At 31.6% G+C, this 17,023-nt stretch overlaps 1 protein-coding gene across 2 annotated transcripts in view; it reads right to left on the bottom strand.

Moving 5' to 3' along the window:
• Nucleotides 1–2,483: 2,483 nt before the first annotated feature.
• Nucleotides 2,484–17,023, bottom strand: part of LOC114326748 (myc box-dependent-interacting protein 1) — a 288,862-nt gene continuing 274,322 nt past the window's right edge. For both annotated transcript variants that reach the window (XM_028275178.2, XM_028275179.2), the window contains 2 exons: nucleotides 13,843–13,985; nucleotides 2,484–10,352 (listed from right to left, as the gene is read on the bottom strand). In XM_028275178.2, coding sequence (XP_028130979.1) covers nucleotides 10,275–10,352; nucleotides 13,843–13,985 — 221 coding nt within the window. In that variant the 3' untranslated portion in view covers nucleotides 2,484–10,274. The remainder of the gene's footprint in view (nucleotides 10,353–13,842; nucleotides 13,986–17,023) is intronic.

The raw sequence follows: 17,023 nt of genomic DNA, 5'->3' as shown, positions 1-17,023 counted from the left end.
GGTAAATTTGGTAAAACAAATGAAGAATAGAGTGATTCTTATATCGGACAAATTGTTTCATAAAAAAAACCTCGACATCCTGTACAACCTATTTATTGAAAACTCTTATCCACAAGCATTAATCAAGAAAATCCTCTTTAACACCACATCTATTAATACAGTAATAATCCAAGAAGATAATAACTTAAATCATCACACTACATCCCAAGGACACCCTAAATTTGCTACATTACCTTACATCAAAGAAATTACTCCAGCTTTAACCAGAATACTTAAGAATGTGACCGATATCAAAATTTCAAATAAAACAGTTCTAACCATCAGAAAAGTGTTCTCAAAATTGAAGGATAAACATCCAAAAGAATTGACAACAAACGTAATCTACAGTATCCCATGTGCAGATTGTGACAGAGAATATATCGGACAAAGTTCAAGATCGATAAAAGATCGAATTACTTCCCACAAAAGTGACAGTAGACTATATCCAGAAAGATGCACTCTTGCTACACATGTAAATGACAATAACCATACCATGGACTATAATTCATTTAAAATTTTAGATATAGAAAAAAATTATACTAAAAGAATCTTTTTGGAGATGGCTTTTATAGCACAATGTGATAATTGCATCAACAAAAAATCAGACATTAATCACCTGAGTGAAATATACTCTTATTTACTATTCTTAGACAAAAATAAAAATAATCAAAATTTAACAGGTTTAGCTAATATCTCTCACTTAAATAATTAATAATATTGATTGCTGATACCTATTTTAACTGTTTAACTTAATAGGATAATGACCAAAAAAATTTGACTGACAATTAACATAAAAGTAAATAAATAATGTCAGACCTTGTTTTCAATTCATTGTGTCAATATATAAATTTTATCTATCATCATGTATATTTTAAATTATGGACTTTTGTGATATGTTATTTCTGTATTTTAGTTTTTTATCATTTTATTTATATTTGCTTCTTTTAAAACATCGTGACAACAATTCTCACTTAGTAAGTATACTGCTAATTCATCTTATGTACCTACCTAACAACCAACATTGTAGCTTTCCCTGATGATGCCCATGAAAATGGGCGAAATATATTGGAATAAGTAAAAAGAGTACACTTTGTCCATATTCAGCTGGTTACCCAATTATTTTCTCCTCCTTAAATAATATATATATATATATATATATATATATATATATATATATATATAAAGGGTTTTAAGGGATTTCACAGATCCAACAAAAAAAAATAGGTTTTTTGCGAAATTCTGTAGACTTACTATAGTTTTCGTCGAAACAGTTAACGAAAAAATACTTATTCTAGACTAGACTTACTACTATAAAACTATAGAACTTAAAACTATAGAAAGTCAAACAGTTTGACTAAAACGGGCAATACCTTCCACTGTTTCTTGCAACGAAGACTACAGTAACTCAACTTACTATGGTTTTCGTCTGCAGGAGTGTGGGTCAGTAAACTTACTATATACATGCAAATGATTTACTGGTTGCCTTAAAATTCATACCTGATTTACCATACTTCTCTACCAAATAAAGCTTAAAAAGAAGAATAATACCATAATAGTAAGTCAAATGTAACGTTTTTTGAGTTACTATAGTCTTCGTTGCATGGGTCGATTTGTGAAAAGGAGAGAGTTGTTTTATATCACATACCAAATTTGTTTATTTTTTATTGAACAGTTCTACAGCATCATTTAGTCATTCATAAATTCAAAGAAGAAATAAGTAATCTATTCAAAAGGTGAAAAGTAAATTTTGTTTTTTTTTATTTAATAGTAAGAACAGTCTAACGAATTATTTAAATAAAAATTTTGTTAAAAAAAAGGAGACAGCAGAATTAAAGATTAATTTATTAGATAAGAAATAGTTGCAACAAAATTGAATTTTAGCATACATTTAAACCTTATATTTATGGTATATTGAATAAATAAATAATATTTATAGAATTTATATGACATTGAGTATATTTATTTTCCCTGTTCTGTCCTGGATGAAGTAAGCAACTAGAGATACTAGAAGCCACAAACTAAAGGTAATACATTAACATAATTTAGCCCTGAGAATAAATTTTATTGGAAAGTTTTATTTAATTTTTGTTTTGTTTCGATAAGTAATAATTAAAATAATTAATTAATCAATCGAAATAAGAATATGCTGATCAATCTCATAACAGAGAGAAAATACAGAGCATAACAGTATATAGTATGGTTTATTTTAAAATATCCTTGATCTCTCCAATATGTTTCTGTTGGACACTAGGCCACGCATGTCTATACTTTGCCTTATTAGTTCTTGCTCTATGTGATGTTTTCCAGTTTGAAGAAGACCTCTGATGTTTCATGTAACTGGAACTTCCAGTCCCTATATCCAGTGCCCCAAGCCCTTTTCACACCGTCTGACGATTTAGTACCACGAAAGCAGAAAAGCGATGAAAGAAAATAAATACACGCGATTTTTAAATAATTTTCTTTATTTTTAAAGTAAATCAAACATACACTCCACATAATAAGTTAATAAAATATTACAACATAATTAAAAAGAATAAAAATAAGTTAAAATCTATCGCACAATACTTGATAATATATATAATAACAATCCTTAGCTAGAGTATATCAGATAACTACCAAAATTTTCATCATAGCCGTATACTCACTCGAGCAACAGTGGAAGATACAAGCGTTAGAAAAAATCTATATAAAATTTTAAAAGTTCGGATAGTATTAGAGGACATCGACGTTAGTGTCCTTCACAGCATAACTGTATTGGTGTTTCAAATTTTGGGTGCTAGAGACACCTCTGCAGCATATTAAGTATGTTTACAGTCAAAAATAAACTTAAGTTACATTGTGAAGGTCTTTAAACGTTTCGAGGTACCCTGGTACGACCCGAACGAGCCCGGGAGCATACAGCTATCAAGAATATTTATAGATGGTACCAAGAAGAGCATATAAGGCACTAAAACAGAACGATTTCCAGGAAAACTTTGATTATTCATATCTTTGACTAGACTATCTTCTTAATACGAGACAATCCAATTCATTGAGCAATTTTCAAGCGAATAAAACATATAAAAAAGTTTTTCCAACAAAAATATTTGAGAACAAGGTGAAAAATGTACGATAATTCATAACCTCGGCAACTGCGCTTTAAGTTGGAGCGAAAATTTCAACCAATAGATGAGCGCATTATGCGCAAGAGTATCTGATACAACCAATAACGACGTAGCCGTTGCGTTGCGACGTTGCCGATTTTTTTACAAGCTCAAAATTTGAAGCACCGATGAAAAATATTTGAGAGCTTTGCTCTACAATAAATTTAAGTATTACTTGCTGGTAAGTAGATCTCATACATTTTTTGTTTGTGTTAAGGTAAATATACCGTAAAAATAACTACCAGTACAGCAAATATATCAGATTCACAAAAATGATTGTTGTAATAATGAATTCCAAAATTTATAGATCAAAGATTATTTATATCTTTGAACATAAAACGAAATAGACATATACAATGTGATAATTACATCATATTGACAAAAACAAAATGGAAACTTGTCATAAGAAGTTTCTCCAAAGTCTTGCATAAGTAATGTACAAATAAACCTAAGATAACTGATGATGCATATCTCGTACAAGTTATCTCTGTAATAACAGTAGTTGTTATTTTATCTATCTAAGTGTTTCTTATAACCATTTCATTTTATATTCAATGATTTACACTAAAGTAAAAAAAGGTCACTAAAAACTACAGCAACAGCATTTAAACTGCCATTCTGCTACTTCTTAATAAAATTTTAAAAATCGAAAACGATTTGAGCGCTAATCTAATACTACCTTTTGATCAAAAATGTTTTTTATTGTTATGTTACACTCTTTTAAATACCGAATTAACTGTTGTCAACAAAAGTGTGATACACACGAAAGAAAAAAATCAGTCACATAAATTACTCTTCTCAAAATTGTTCAGATGTCAAAAAGCCGTCAAGGCAAGACTGTCTGAGGATAAAGAAATCTTTTTATAGTGAGGGGGCTATCACGTCTCGTTTGTGGTCGTTTATTTGAGGGAGGAAAACGTGACCGAAGACCCAAGAAACCTTGGTCTGGTCTGGACCGAAGGCAAGCTAAGCAGAACCCAACTAGTATCAGACGATACTCATATTTCGAATTGCGTATTAAACTGCGTAGCGATTGGAATTTCATAAAAGTTTTCAAACAGATGGTGAATTCGTTGCCATAAATATGCCGTATGTATTTAGTATGCCATAAATGCCATACTAAATTTCAATAGAAACTAATGTTTCCAATCGGGAACATTCTCAAATTCTTATTTCTGGATCAGAAAGAGTTGACATTGGACGATTTCATATCTAGATCGAGATATTCTTTCAAATACGAAGAAAAAAGTTAGTGCTCAGCTTTAATACATGCATTGATTTTCGCAGATTTTAAGACACTTCGTAAAATTTCAAATTTCTTAAACGTTTTCAAACAAATGACGAATTCGTACTAGATTTAATTATGAACAGGGTACACGACAAGTCTCTATGTACAGTGTCACCACATTGGATATTAATATCAATCAATATTTCCATAAGGCAACATCGTCAAATCCCTTTTTGGGACCAGAAAGATTTCTTTTAGTCCATTTCATATCCAGATCGAAAAATTGGATTCTAATAGGATAAAAGTATATACAAACCTAGTGCTCAGGTATAAAAAGTGCATTGATTTTTCACAAATTGCGCCAATTTGCGTAACATATTGCTCGAACATTTTCAAAATGATGATAAATTCGCACTTGATTTAATTGTGGATAGGATACAACACACGTCTCTACAGTATCACCACACTGAATACTAATACCAGCCAATGTTTCCGTACGATAACATTGTTAAATTCCTTTTTAGGAAGCAGAAAGAGCTACTATTGGTCGATTTCATATCTACTTAGACAGATTAGCTTCAAATACGACGAAAGTATATCAAAACCTAGTGCTCAGCTTTAAAAAGTGCATTAATTTTACAGATAAAACTGCATAACATTTCGAATTTCTCGAATGTTTTCAAACATATGATGAAGTAGTTCTTGATTTAATTGTGAATAGGGTACAAGACAAGTCTCTACAGTGTCACCACACTGAAGACTAATACCAGCCAATGTTTCCGTAAGGGAACATTGTCAAATCCTTTTTTCGGTACCATAAAGAGTTCTTATTGCCCCATTTCATATCTAGATCGAAAGAGGCTTTGAATGCGATGAAAGTATATCAAAACCTAGTGCTCAGGTATAAAAAATGCATTGATTTTTCACAGAATTCATGAAACTGCCTAACATTTCGAATTTTACAAACGTTTTCAAAAATATGACGAATTCGTACTAGATTTAATTATGAATAGGGTACACGACAAGTCTCTATGTACAGTGTCACCACATTGGATTTTAATATCAATCAATATTTCCATAAGGCAATATCGTCAAATCCTTTTTTGGGACCAGAAAGATTTCTTTTAGTCCATTTCATATCTAGATCGAAAAATTGGCTTGTAATAGGATAAAAGTATATACAAACCTAGTGCACAGGCATAAAAAGTGCATTGATTTTTCACAAATTGCGCGAATTTGCGTATCATATATATTGCTTGAACATTTTCAAACCGATGATGAATTCGCACTTAATTGTGGATAGGATGCAACACAAGTCTCTACAGTATCACCACACTGAATACTAATACCAGCCAATGTTTCCGTTCGGGAACATTGTTAAATCCCATTTTAGGAACCAGAAAGAGCTACTATTGGTCGATTTCATATCTACATAGACAGATTAGCTTCAAATGCAACGAAAATATATCAAGCTCAGCTTTAAAAAGTGCATTCATTTTTCAGAGATTTTATGAAACTGCATAACATTTCGAATTTCTCGAATGTTTTCAAACACATGATGAATTCGTTCTTGATTTAATTGTGGATAGGTTACAACACAAGTCTCTACAGTATCACCACACTGAATACTAATACCAGCCAATGTTTCCGTTCGGGAACATTGTTAAATCCCATTTTAGGAACCAGAAAGAGCTACTATTGGTCGATTTCATATCTACATAGACAGATTAGCCTCAAATACAACGAATGTATATCAAAACCTAGTGCTCAGCTTAAAAAAGTGCATTAATTTTTCAGAAATTTTATGAAACTGCATAACATTTCGAATTTCTCGAATGTTTTCAAACAGATGATGAATTCGTTCTTGATTTAATTGTGAATAGGGTACACGACAAGTCTCTACAATGTCACCACACTGAAGACTAATACCAGCCAATGTTTCCATAAGGCAACATTGTCAAATCCTTTTTTCGGTACCTTAAAGAGTTCTTATTGGTCCATTTCATATCTAGATCGAAAAAGGCTTTTAATACGATGAAAGTATATTAAAACCTAGTGCTCAGGTATAAAAAGTGCATTGATTTTTCACAGAATTCATGAAACTGACTAACATTTCGAATTTTACGAACGTTTTCAAAAATATGGTGAATTCGTTCTTGATTTAATTATGAATATAGTACAAGATAAGTTTCTAAAGTGTCACCAATTCCTGTACTTCTGTACTGAATCCTAATACCTACCAATGTTTCCATATGGGAACATTGCCAAATCTTTTTATTTTGGACCAGAAAGAGTTGATATTCCTTAATATCATAATATATAGATCAAGACCTTCGCTTCAATTACGACCATGGTATACAAAAGGATACTCCTCAGGCTTAAAAATTTCATTAAATCCAACTACAAACGATCAAGAATATTTTTAACGTCTTCGTAAGAAAGATTTCTTTATTAATTTGGTGAACAATTTACATAGTGACTAATTGTTTCGCGCCCGCTCTTAAAAGATTTAAATTTATTATCAATAACAATACCAAGGAATCATTTAGGGCTTACTAAACGTTTCAGTCTGTTAAATTTGATTTTTATATTATTGTATAATTTATTTTAAAATAAGGTTTGTTCTAGCATCAGTTTCAAACGGTTTGAAATTATCAGAAGCATGCGCATTTGTTTGATGGCGTTCAAGCACACCAATTGCTAGTTTGAAACTACTAGTCCAGCGTTCTAACGTAAGTAAATTTTGATTTGGAATCTGGCTTGAAACGGTCAACAAGAGTTTGCGGATTTTGTTCGGATTTTCCGTTTGCGACTTGCGCAGTAATATTATTTATTTGAGGTTTATAAATTTTAATTGAAAATAATAATGTTTTGACTATTACTTACCATTATTTACGTTTAGAACATTCATTTTCAATATTTATCATAAATCTTGAAAATTTCGATACTTTTATAAAGAAAAATGTATTTATAATCTAACCTCAAAATTATAAATAAAAACAAACATGGACCTGTTAAATTTGACGTTGGCATTTTCTCCGATAAAAAAAGCGTTCCAGCAAAAAACAGTTTGCTGCCAGTTTGTGGATTGAACATGCGCAGTAAAGCAGTACACTATCTGGTGTCAAACCATACAAAACCACATGCTAGAATAAACCTATACAGAGTATATTTAACTTCATTTATGTATTTATTGGACCTAGACGAATACTTTTTAATCAGGTCATAAAAAAATTTACATTTAAAACATAATATTGCTTAAAAGTTACATTTTTTTTTGTTTTCAGTCAATTTAATCTGAATCTATTTGTAGCACTTACTATTTTTAACATACAATACAAAATTTAGCATACTCTGCGACTCACAATGAATTGACGAACAAGGATGCTAGCAAATTGGTGAATGGTTCATGAGGACAGCCACCCGAAAAGTAAACATGCTGTGAAGATGAGTCTTATTATTCTGATCGGTATTCTCAGAGCCTACCTTTATATGGCTTAGCTACAACATTACTAATCTAGTCGAGAAGATTAGATTCGAGAAGACAATTTAAAACATTGTAAAGTATCAAGTTCTATTGTAAAGAATAGCAATCCTTACAGGCCCAAAAGGACACAGAGCGACCAACTGGATGCCCTACCTCCTAGAAACTTCTCTAAATAGTCTAGTTACTGTGGAAATTCCCTCTAAATTTTTGATAACTGCATCGATTTGTCTGAAACATTTACAATTGGTAGGAAATTAGTCAAAAAACGTAAGTTATGGTGTCGATGTCTGCTTTTACCCCTGGGGTGGCTGACACCCCATCCCAGGTTTGAAATTTTTATAGTCAAAATAACTCCGGAAATTGATGATCAAATTTTAAACAAAAAACATTTCATATATATATTTTTTTCCTAGGAGATTTATAATTGTTTAAAGAAGACTTTCTATTTTTAGGGTACTACACTCGATGTATTTAACATCAAATATAGGAATGGAAAGAAGTTGGATTAATTACTATAATGTTTGAAAAAAACGAGCAGTATAGTATAGGTAACAGTATTTTTATCAGAATTGAAATTAAACATATATTTTCTACAATTCCTTTTATTTTAGAGTTATTTATAATATCCAAACTTTAGCAAAATTTAGCTAATAGAATCAGTATATTTTGAAAAACCATGTTTGAATTAATTTTTTTTTGAAATTATCCAAAAATTTGCATTTTTTTCAGAATAAATCTAAAACTATAAAAGATACGTGAAAAATGGTTATATTTATGTATGTATATTATACAAAATATAGCTTTTTCTTAATAAAAATTAATTTTGATTTTCTTATTTTTGTTGTAGCTCGAAAAATAACAGAGACATACACAATTGAAACTTGAGCAAAGGGGTGGTTTTTAAGAGTTGAAAATTTTATGAGCAGAGAATTATTTTTTTTCTGGAATATAAATACAGGATTATAGCGTTTGAAATTTTTACAATTTTATGACGTTTTGACACGTGTATTTAAGAAAGATTTTTTATATACCTATTCTTGACAAGGGGGAGTAGTTTTTAAGAGCTGAAGTGTTGAAATTAACAAACATTATTTTATATAAGCAGATAATTACATTATATACGATATGCTTTAATATTCATTTTTTTAATAAGGGGTGGTTTTAACCACTTAAAAATAAAAAGCTCAACTAAGGCATATATAACTTTTGCAGAGGGGGTAAGATAAGTTACAAAACGTTTAGAAGTATATCCTGTTTTGCTCCACAATGACGGGACAAAAAAAGCTAGAAAAGATCCCGTTTGAATTCCTTGTGAGTCACGTTGACAAAAATCGGTGCCACTATAGTATGAGGTCTACCATCTTGTTTAAGCAATAGCTTGCGGTCTACCTGTGCGGCTAAACAACATTATACTATTTTCTCAGAAGGATTTGCACACAATAATGAAAGGCAGCAAACAGTTTGCAGGTAAAATGTTTATTGCTAAGTAGTAATTTTCAGGAATACACAATAAACTTATTTATTTACTATTATATAAATAACACCATAATCTTCTTAATTGGGGTGCCTGCATGACTTTTTAAGCTAGAATCATTAACTGCCTCTCTCTCTCTTAAATAAAGGTGCATAATTTTTTTCTTTAATAATAATAATTAGGTTGTATCGTTTTGAAAATAATTAAGTTACGTATAACATTCTTTCGTAAATAGTTAAGGTGTATTTTTTTGTACATTATTAGTCCCCATTCATTTTACATTATTTGTTATCCTCCAAATGCTTATTACAATGAATAGACATTCTACAAAACTTTTCTTGTAGTTCATTATTTTGCGCAGATTCGTCAGGAATTTTTGCGATCAGTACATCGCACACTATTACAGTTCTATATGCACCGGTAGACCGCATCCTTGGAAGTAGACCACATACTATCGTAGCACCCAAAAATCATAGATACATACGAACGGTTGATTTAGTTGCCAAAACTACCCTTCTGTGTAACGATAAATCTATTTTATAAATCGAAAAAAATACGTATATAATAAACAGAATATAACCTACAGTTAACATTGTTACTTAACAAGAAAAAATTAATGAGAATAAAATGCAGAAAAATTTCGTTTATTTGAGTATTCGAAAGCGACGAAAAGAAAAACGATGATAGATTCTAAAAAGAGATAACAATTTGAAAATAAATTAACAAAATTCTTTCTTCGATGTTAAAAATAAACTTTCAACATAAAAAACCTATAAAAATATATCATGAAGTAAGGCACTTGTTCATTATACATGGCGTGTCAAAAATACACGCCGATAATATGAATATCGCTAAAGTTAATTTGAAAAATTACCCCTTCGTTATTGTTCTTTAGGGGGGTTTCTAGAGTGGTCTCGTGAAGTTAGCAGGGAACATGCCCTTCTCGCCGTTATCTTTTACGCCCATGAGCCATCCCTCTTCCTGTAAATTAAAAATGGATCATTATTATGCTTTACAATTGAGGTATATACATATGGGCAATTATTATAATAATTTCAGAGCTGTGTGGACTGTATTATAGGTTCCTGGTGCAAAGGGCATGAATCAGGATCTGTACTTGTGTTTTGTAGACTTTGAAAAGGCATTTGAAAAAGTTCAACATAAAAATCTTGTAGATATAAAAATCCACAAGAAAAAAGTTTTCCTGTAGTTGGCTGTATACCATGTAATACAAAAAACAATAAAATCCTTGATAGAAGGTATATATTTAAAATCCCTAAAAAGGGCTACATCACAGAACTAGTTTTCGATTGGTTTACCAATCATCATCAGTGCTTACCTAAAATGAATATGACCTGGTCACCTTTGCATTATTTTACCAGGTTATATTCATTTTAGGTATCTGAGTTTGTCATAATTAAAGTCAGAACGGTACATTTTTTATTTAATTTAAAGTATGTTTTGTTTTTAAAATAAAAGTTTTCGTTCATTTTGTATAGTTGCATTTAAGGGGGTAGGCGCAAAATCTTGGTCTAATGCTATTTAAATGGATTCGTTTTTTTCGAATCCTAAGAAAACTAATAAGTATTTTTGAAAAATTTTAACGCAGAATGAAAGATTACATTATTACCGAGGGCAGAAAGTTACAGAGGTAAAAAAAAAGAAAAAATTTAGTGTGATTTTTAGTTTCAAATATTTCATTAAAAAAAACTTTTTGTTTTTTTTAAGGGATTTTCTACTAAGGCCTCGGTAATAATGTAATCTTTCATTCTGCATTTAAATTTTTCAAAAATATTAATTAGTTTTCTCAGGATTCGAAAAAAATTAATGCATTTAAATAGCATTGGATTCCCTTAGACTTACGTTTCAATAATATTTAAGGGGCGGTATTTCGAAGACTTGCATCATATTGAAAAGATGTACCGCACGGCTCTGATACAGTGTGTTTATTTGATAGTGATTTAAAAAAAATAGTCATAACTCGTAAAATGTCCTGTATGGTAAAGTCAAACCCAACATTGCACCAACAAGGATTCTGAGAGAAATCTAAATATGAGAATATATACAGAGTGTCCGAGTAGCGAGACAATCATTTATCAAAATGAAAAAGTTCCTATGCTGCCGAGACATAAATCTGAAATTAAGAACGAGAATGTTAAGGTGCTATGTTTTCTCGGTTCTGTTGAATGACATGGAACCTTGGACACTGAAAAAGATAAACATGAAAAACATTGAGGCATTCGAGATGTGGTGCTACAGGAGAATGTGGAAAATACCATGGACAGAGAGAGTAATAAATCAAGATGTTTTGCTGAAGATCGGGAAGGAATGCGAAGTAATAAAACCATACAAACGAGAAAACGGGAATATCTAGGCCACATAATGAGAGGGGAAAAGTACTCCCCGCTAAGGCTCATAATCCAAGGAAAAATCTCGGGAAAGAGAAATGTGGGACGTAGGAGGATTTCCTAGTTGCGAAACTTAAGGGAGTGCAGGTACGGGTGCAGTTCAGTACAATTGTTCAGAGCTGCAGGCAACAAAGTTAATATTGCTGTGATGGTAGCCAACCTCCGATAGGAGACGGTACTGCAAGAAGAAGAAGAAGAACAGAGTGCCCTATTTAGAAAATTGTATGTTTGCTGTACCACATAGTTATAAAAATCAGACCGTAGAATTCAATATATTCTCTAAGCCTGGAGAATACTCACCGGCACGAAAAACGGACACCCAAAAAATGGGTAATTTTTGATGTCTCGTATCTCCTAAACCTGTTGTCCGATTTAAGTAATTTTTTTGATATGCTATAGCCTTATTCTTTAACAATATCGCTGTAATAATATTGTTGCCAAACAGGTAAATTTTCATTGTATACCGGGTGTACCAATCAATCTAGGTTTTTCCTCAATTTTCACAACACCCTGTGGAATATTCTAGCCTTTATAAAATATTAAAATTAAAACTCAACTATAGCCCCAGGTTTTCTTAACCTTCTGTTTTTTTTATTTATTCGCTTATGTTGGATAATAACAAAGTTAGGGACTTTAACAACTAGCCATGTTCTTTAACAATACAGGGTGTTTCTAAATAAGTGCGGCAAACTTTAAGGGGTAATTCTGCATGAAAAATAATGACCGTTTGCTTGATAAACCTATGTCCGTAATTGCTTCGTTTTCGAGATACGGAATGTTGAATTTTTTCTTACAAACTGACGATTTATTTATTGCTCTAGAACCGGTTGAGATATGCAAATGAAATTTGGCAAGTTTTAAGAGGTAGTTATTGCGCATTTTTATACATACAATTAAAAATTTTATATTCACCATTGGCCATACGGGTAATATGACCGGGTAATATGACCCGTATGCATGCCAATGGTGAATATAAAATTTTTAATTATATGCCAAAAATGCGCAATAACTACCTCTTAAAACCTACCAAATTTCATTTGCGAATCTCAACCTGTTCTAGAGCAATAAATAAATCGTCAGTTTGTAAGAAAAAATTCAACATCCCGTATCTCGAAAACGAAGCATTTGCGGACATAGGTTTATTAAGCAAACGGTCAGGATTTTTTCATGCAGAATTACCCCTTAAAGTTTGTCGCACTTATTTAGAAACACCCTGTATTGATAAAGAACATGGTTAATTGTTAAAGTCCCTAACTTATTTATTATCCAGCATAAGCTAATAAATAAAAAAAACCGAACGTTAAGAAAACCTGTGGCTATATGATGTTGTGAAAAATGAGAAAAATACCCAGTTTGATTGCTACACCCGGTATACAATGAAAATTTACATCTCTAGCATCAATATTATTACAGCGATATTGTTAAAAAATCAGGCTACAACATGTTGAAAAAATTACTTAAATCGGACAACAGGTTTAGATGGGGAACATTTTTTGGGGTGCTCGTTTTTCGTGCCGGTGAGTGTCATTGGCTACATTTTTTCTCTATAACTTTTTTAATATGCTGTACCATATAAGTATAGTTTGTTTTTAAACCAAGAGGAGTGATTCAAATTTACCGCGCTGTAATGCTTGTTTGTAATTGGTCCAACCTCGGGCAAGTTTACTCCACTGTTATCAAATTTTGACACCAATGACATTTATCAAGTTTTGACACTTTTGGCATTTCATAGGTTAATTCAGTTATATCGGCGATTTTTTCTGTTTTCTGTGTTATTTCTTTAATTATTAGATTTTTAGTTTGATTTGATATAAAAGCAGTTGTTTTTAGAACTCTTCAGCGACGTATTAATATAATATAATATTTATGGATTACCGTTGAGGGCCGACATGATCTAGTGACTTTCTTGGGTGTGAATCTGTCTTTTTAGTTTACTCCTCCTGGTTAAAAAATAAACGATAGTAATTATCGACCAATGTCGCACTAAAAACTCACCCTGTATATGCTTATGCGTATAACACAAGATTGTGAACAAATTTATGCAGATTATTGTGTACTCTTACCTGTTCTTCAGGATCATCGTATTCAATGACGCATATTACTTCGCCTACATCGAAAGAAAGTTCATCAACGTCTTCTCGGTTGTATTTGTACGTCGCCTTCACTCTGTATAGTACCCCAGGTGGCAGGTTGTCGGTGCTGGCACCTTCGAAAGTAAATACTTTAAGTTAGTTAGAAAGTACAAAGATATAGTACAGGCAAGTTCTTTTAAGAGAAATACTTGTTGAGAAACGTATGTTATAGTGGAACCAGAGATCTAAGAGTCATTAATATTCAGCTGAGTGGGGTACTATTGTACCGGGTGTCCCAATAAGAATGGCTCTCGGCCATATCTCAGGAACCGTTTATAGTAGAGCTTTGAAATAAAAAATTTTATAACAAAAGTTGCCTCAGGAAAAGCCTGGAAATTATTTTCATAATTGTGGGACCACCGCTAGAGGGCGTAATTGAATATCAAAAATTAAAAAATCTAAATTTTACAAAATTTTCCTAATGAAGGGGCACTGGAAATCCGATCGTCGTATTCTTCATAAAATTCTACGCATATTTGATTTAACAAGTTTAGGTCTACCTTTGGAAATAAGAGGTGGGGGTGAGTGGGAACCTTGTTATGAAAAACTGGCTGTGAGTCGGGTTCTGCTTAATCAAATTTTGCAAACTTGGTCTTGTTGAAGGCAGATCTTTTTCGTCAATGTAAAAGTTATGATTTCGAACCAACTTACTGAGTAATATGCCAGCTAGAAGGCGTTATTTAATTTTTTTCAGAAATCTAGTGTTCCTTGGAAAATATTAAATACAAACATGCATTTTTAATACCATATTACAAAATTAGATAAAATTAGCAACAGAACAGCGAAAACCGCATGTTAATACCTTTTTTCTATCTCGAGATATCTTACAAAACGTGTAAATTTAAAAACATAACTGTTACTGCCACCGGTAAACGAAATTCATTAAAAGTAGTGTGCTATGGAAACAACAAAGAAACATTTTCCAGCTGTCAACGTATATTAGGTCTTTTCAACGCTTCTCATTTGTTTCGAGCCTCGTTCATATCTCGTATATTAATATTATACACGGATTATACGGCATATGACAGAGGCTCGAAACAAATGAGAAGCGTTGAAAAGCCCTATTACAAAGAAATAAAAACAACTATTTCGTGATGACATAAACGTTCAAATTTTTGCCCATCATTTTCGTTGCAAACATTTACTCTTTCAAGAGTAGATTGAACAGCAGTCTCAATTTCTGCTCTCGATTTGCTTTGAATGGCGTTTAGTATTCTCTGGATAATGTATTCTAGAGTAGTGTATGATGGGCAACAATTTGAATATTTAGGTCGTCACTAAGTAGTTCTTTTTGTTCTGTGTTATATTTAATTTTAATAGTATTGTTTCTCTTTATATTGTTGTTTTAATTAACTATATTTTTATACGTTGACATCTGGAAAATGTTATTTTGTTTTTTTCCACAGCACACTGCTTTTCATTAACTTAGTTTACCGGTGATAGTAACAGTTATGTATAAAATTTACACGTTTCTCGAGATATCTTGAGATAGAAAAAAGATATCGACATGCGGTTTTCGCTGTTCTATTGCTAATTTATCTAATTTTATAAAGTATGATTAAAAATGCATACTTGTATTTAATATTTTCCAAAGAAAACTAGATTTCTGAAAAAAATTAAATAACGCCTCCCAGCTGGCTTATTACTTATTAGGATGGTTCAAAATTATCACGCTTACATTGAAGAAAAAGATATGTCTTCAACAAGACCCAGTTTTCAAAATTTGATTTAGCAGAACCGGGCTTACAGCCATTTTTTCATAACAAGGTTCCCACTCACCCCCACCTCTTATTTGCAACGGTAGAGTTAAACTTGTTAAATCAAATATGCGCAGAATTTGATGAAGAATACAATAATTGAATTTCCAGTGCCCCTTCATTAGGAAAATTTTGTAAAATTTAGATTTTTTTATTTTTGATATTCAATTACGCCCTCATAGCGGTGGACCCACAATTATGAAAATAATTTCCAGGTTTTTCCTGAGGCAACTTTTGTTATAAAATTTTTTATTTCAAAGCTCTACTATAAACGGTTCCTGAGATATGGCCGAGAGCCATTCTTATTGGGACACCCGGTACAATAGGCCAAAAATATACACTGTTCGTGACACTTCAGCAGCCAGGGTACTGAAGCGTTTTTTCGACAGGTAATACCTATAGGAATGAATTATAACTATTTCCTGCGTAGGATCTGGCGGCCATTTTTATTTATAAACAATTAACTGTCAAAAAATGGCATTTTCCCTTTTTTTTCAAATCAACGGAAAACAGTGACACTTATGATTTTTTAGTACAAATATCTTCGATATTAAGACGTTCGGATACAAATAGCGTCTCTTTGCAAAGACAATGACGCCGACTTTGCAAAGTAACAAGACACTTACTCAACACACACACTACACATTACTCCCCTGACTTAGTGATAAGTTATACAATTACGTGGCTAAAGGTTCTAGTTCTAAACCAAGGCCAAAATCAGAGAAAAAAAATCTTCGATATTATGGAAAAAGCTTTAAAATGACGTATTACAAAGTTTGATACACTCATTTATTGTTAAGGCTATGGGTACATAATTCGCAAATATTTTACCGTTATCCCTACATTTTCTGTATTTACATGGCAAATTAGGTGTAGTAAAATTCACACTGGTCTGGATATGTAAATATTACTAGAATGTCATATTACAGAATATATCTTGATGTATTCTCTGCTTCTATCTTCCATAAATAATACACAATAAATAACTTTTTATAAAGTTCACGTCTTAAATCAATTATTTATCAAATACACTATATTATCAGTAGTAATTGCACAAGAGCTCTGAAATTATTGAATTTTTCCCGAGTGACACTTTGACAGTTTTAATTTCACGAGCCGAAGGCGAGTGAAATTATGTCAAAAGTGTCACGAGTGCAAAAATTCTATATTAATTTTAGAGATCGAGTGCAATTTGTTGCGATTATTTCATGAATAAACTGTTCAAAACCAAAATTGTATTGTAATTTATTTATGTAAGTACAAATTAGTACAATTAAATACACAGTTGTTATAAATATTTTACGGTTGAGAGTCATCACTTTTATAATTTTTAAAACATTAATTGTCATTAATGT

The sequence above is a fragment of the Diabrotica virgifera genome, chromosome 2 (genome assembly GCF_917563875.1).
Source record: "Diabrotica virgifera virgifera chromosome 2, PGI_DIABVI_V3a".
In the NCBI taxonomy this organism is placed as follows: Eukaryota; Metazoa; Arthropoda; class Insecta; order Coleoptera; family Chrysomelidae; genus Diabrotica; species Diabrotica virgifera.
This window is presented reverse-complemented; position numbering and strand designations above follow the sequence as displayed.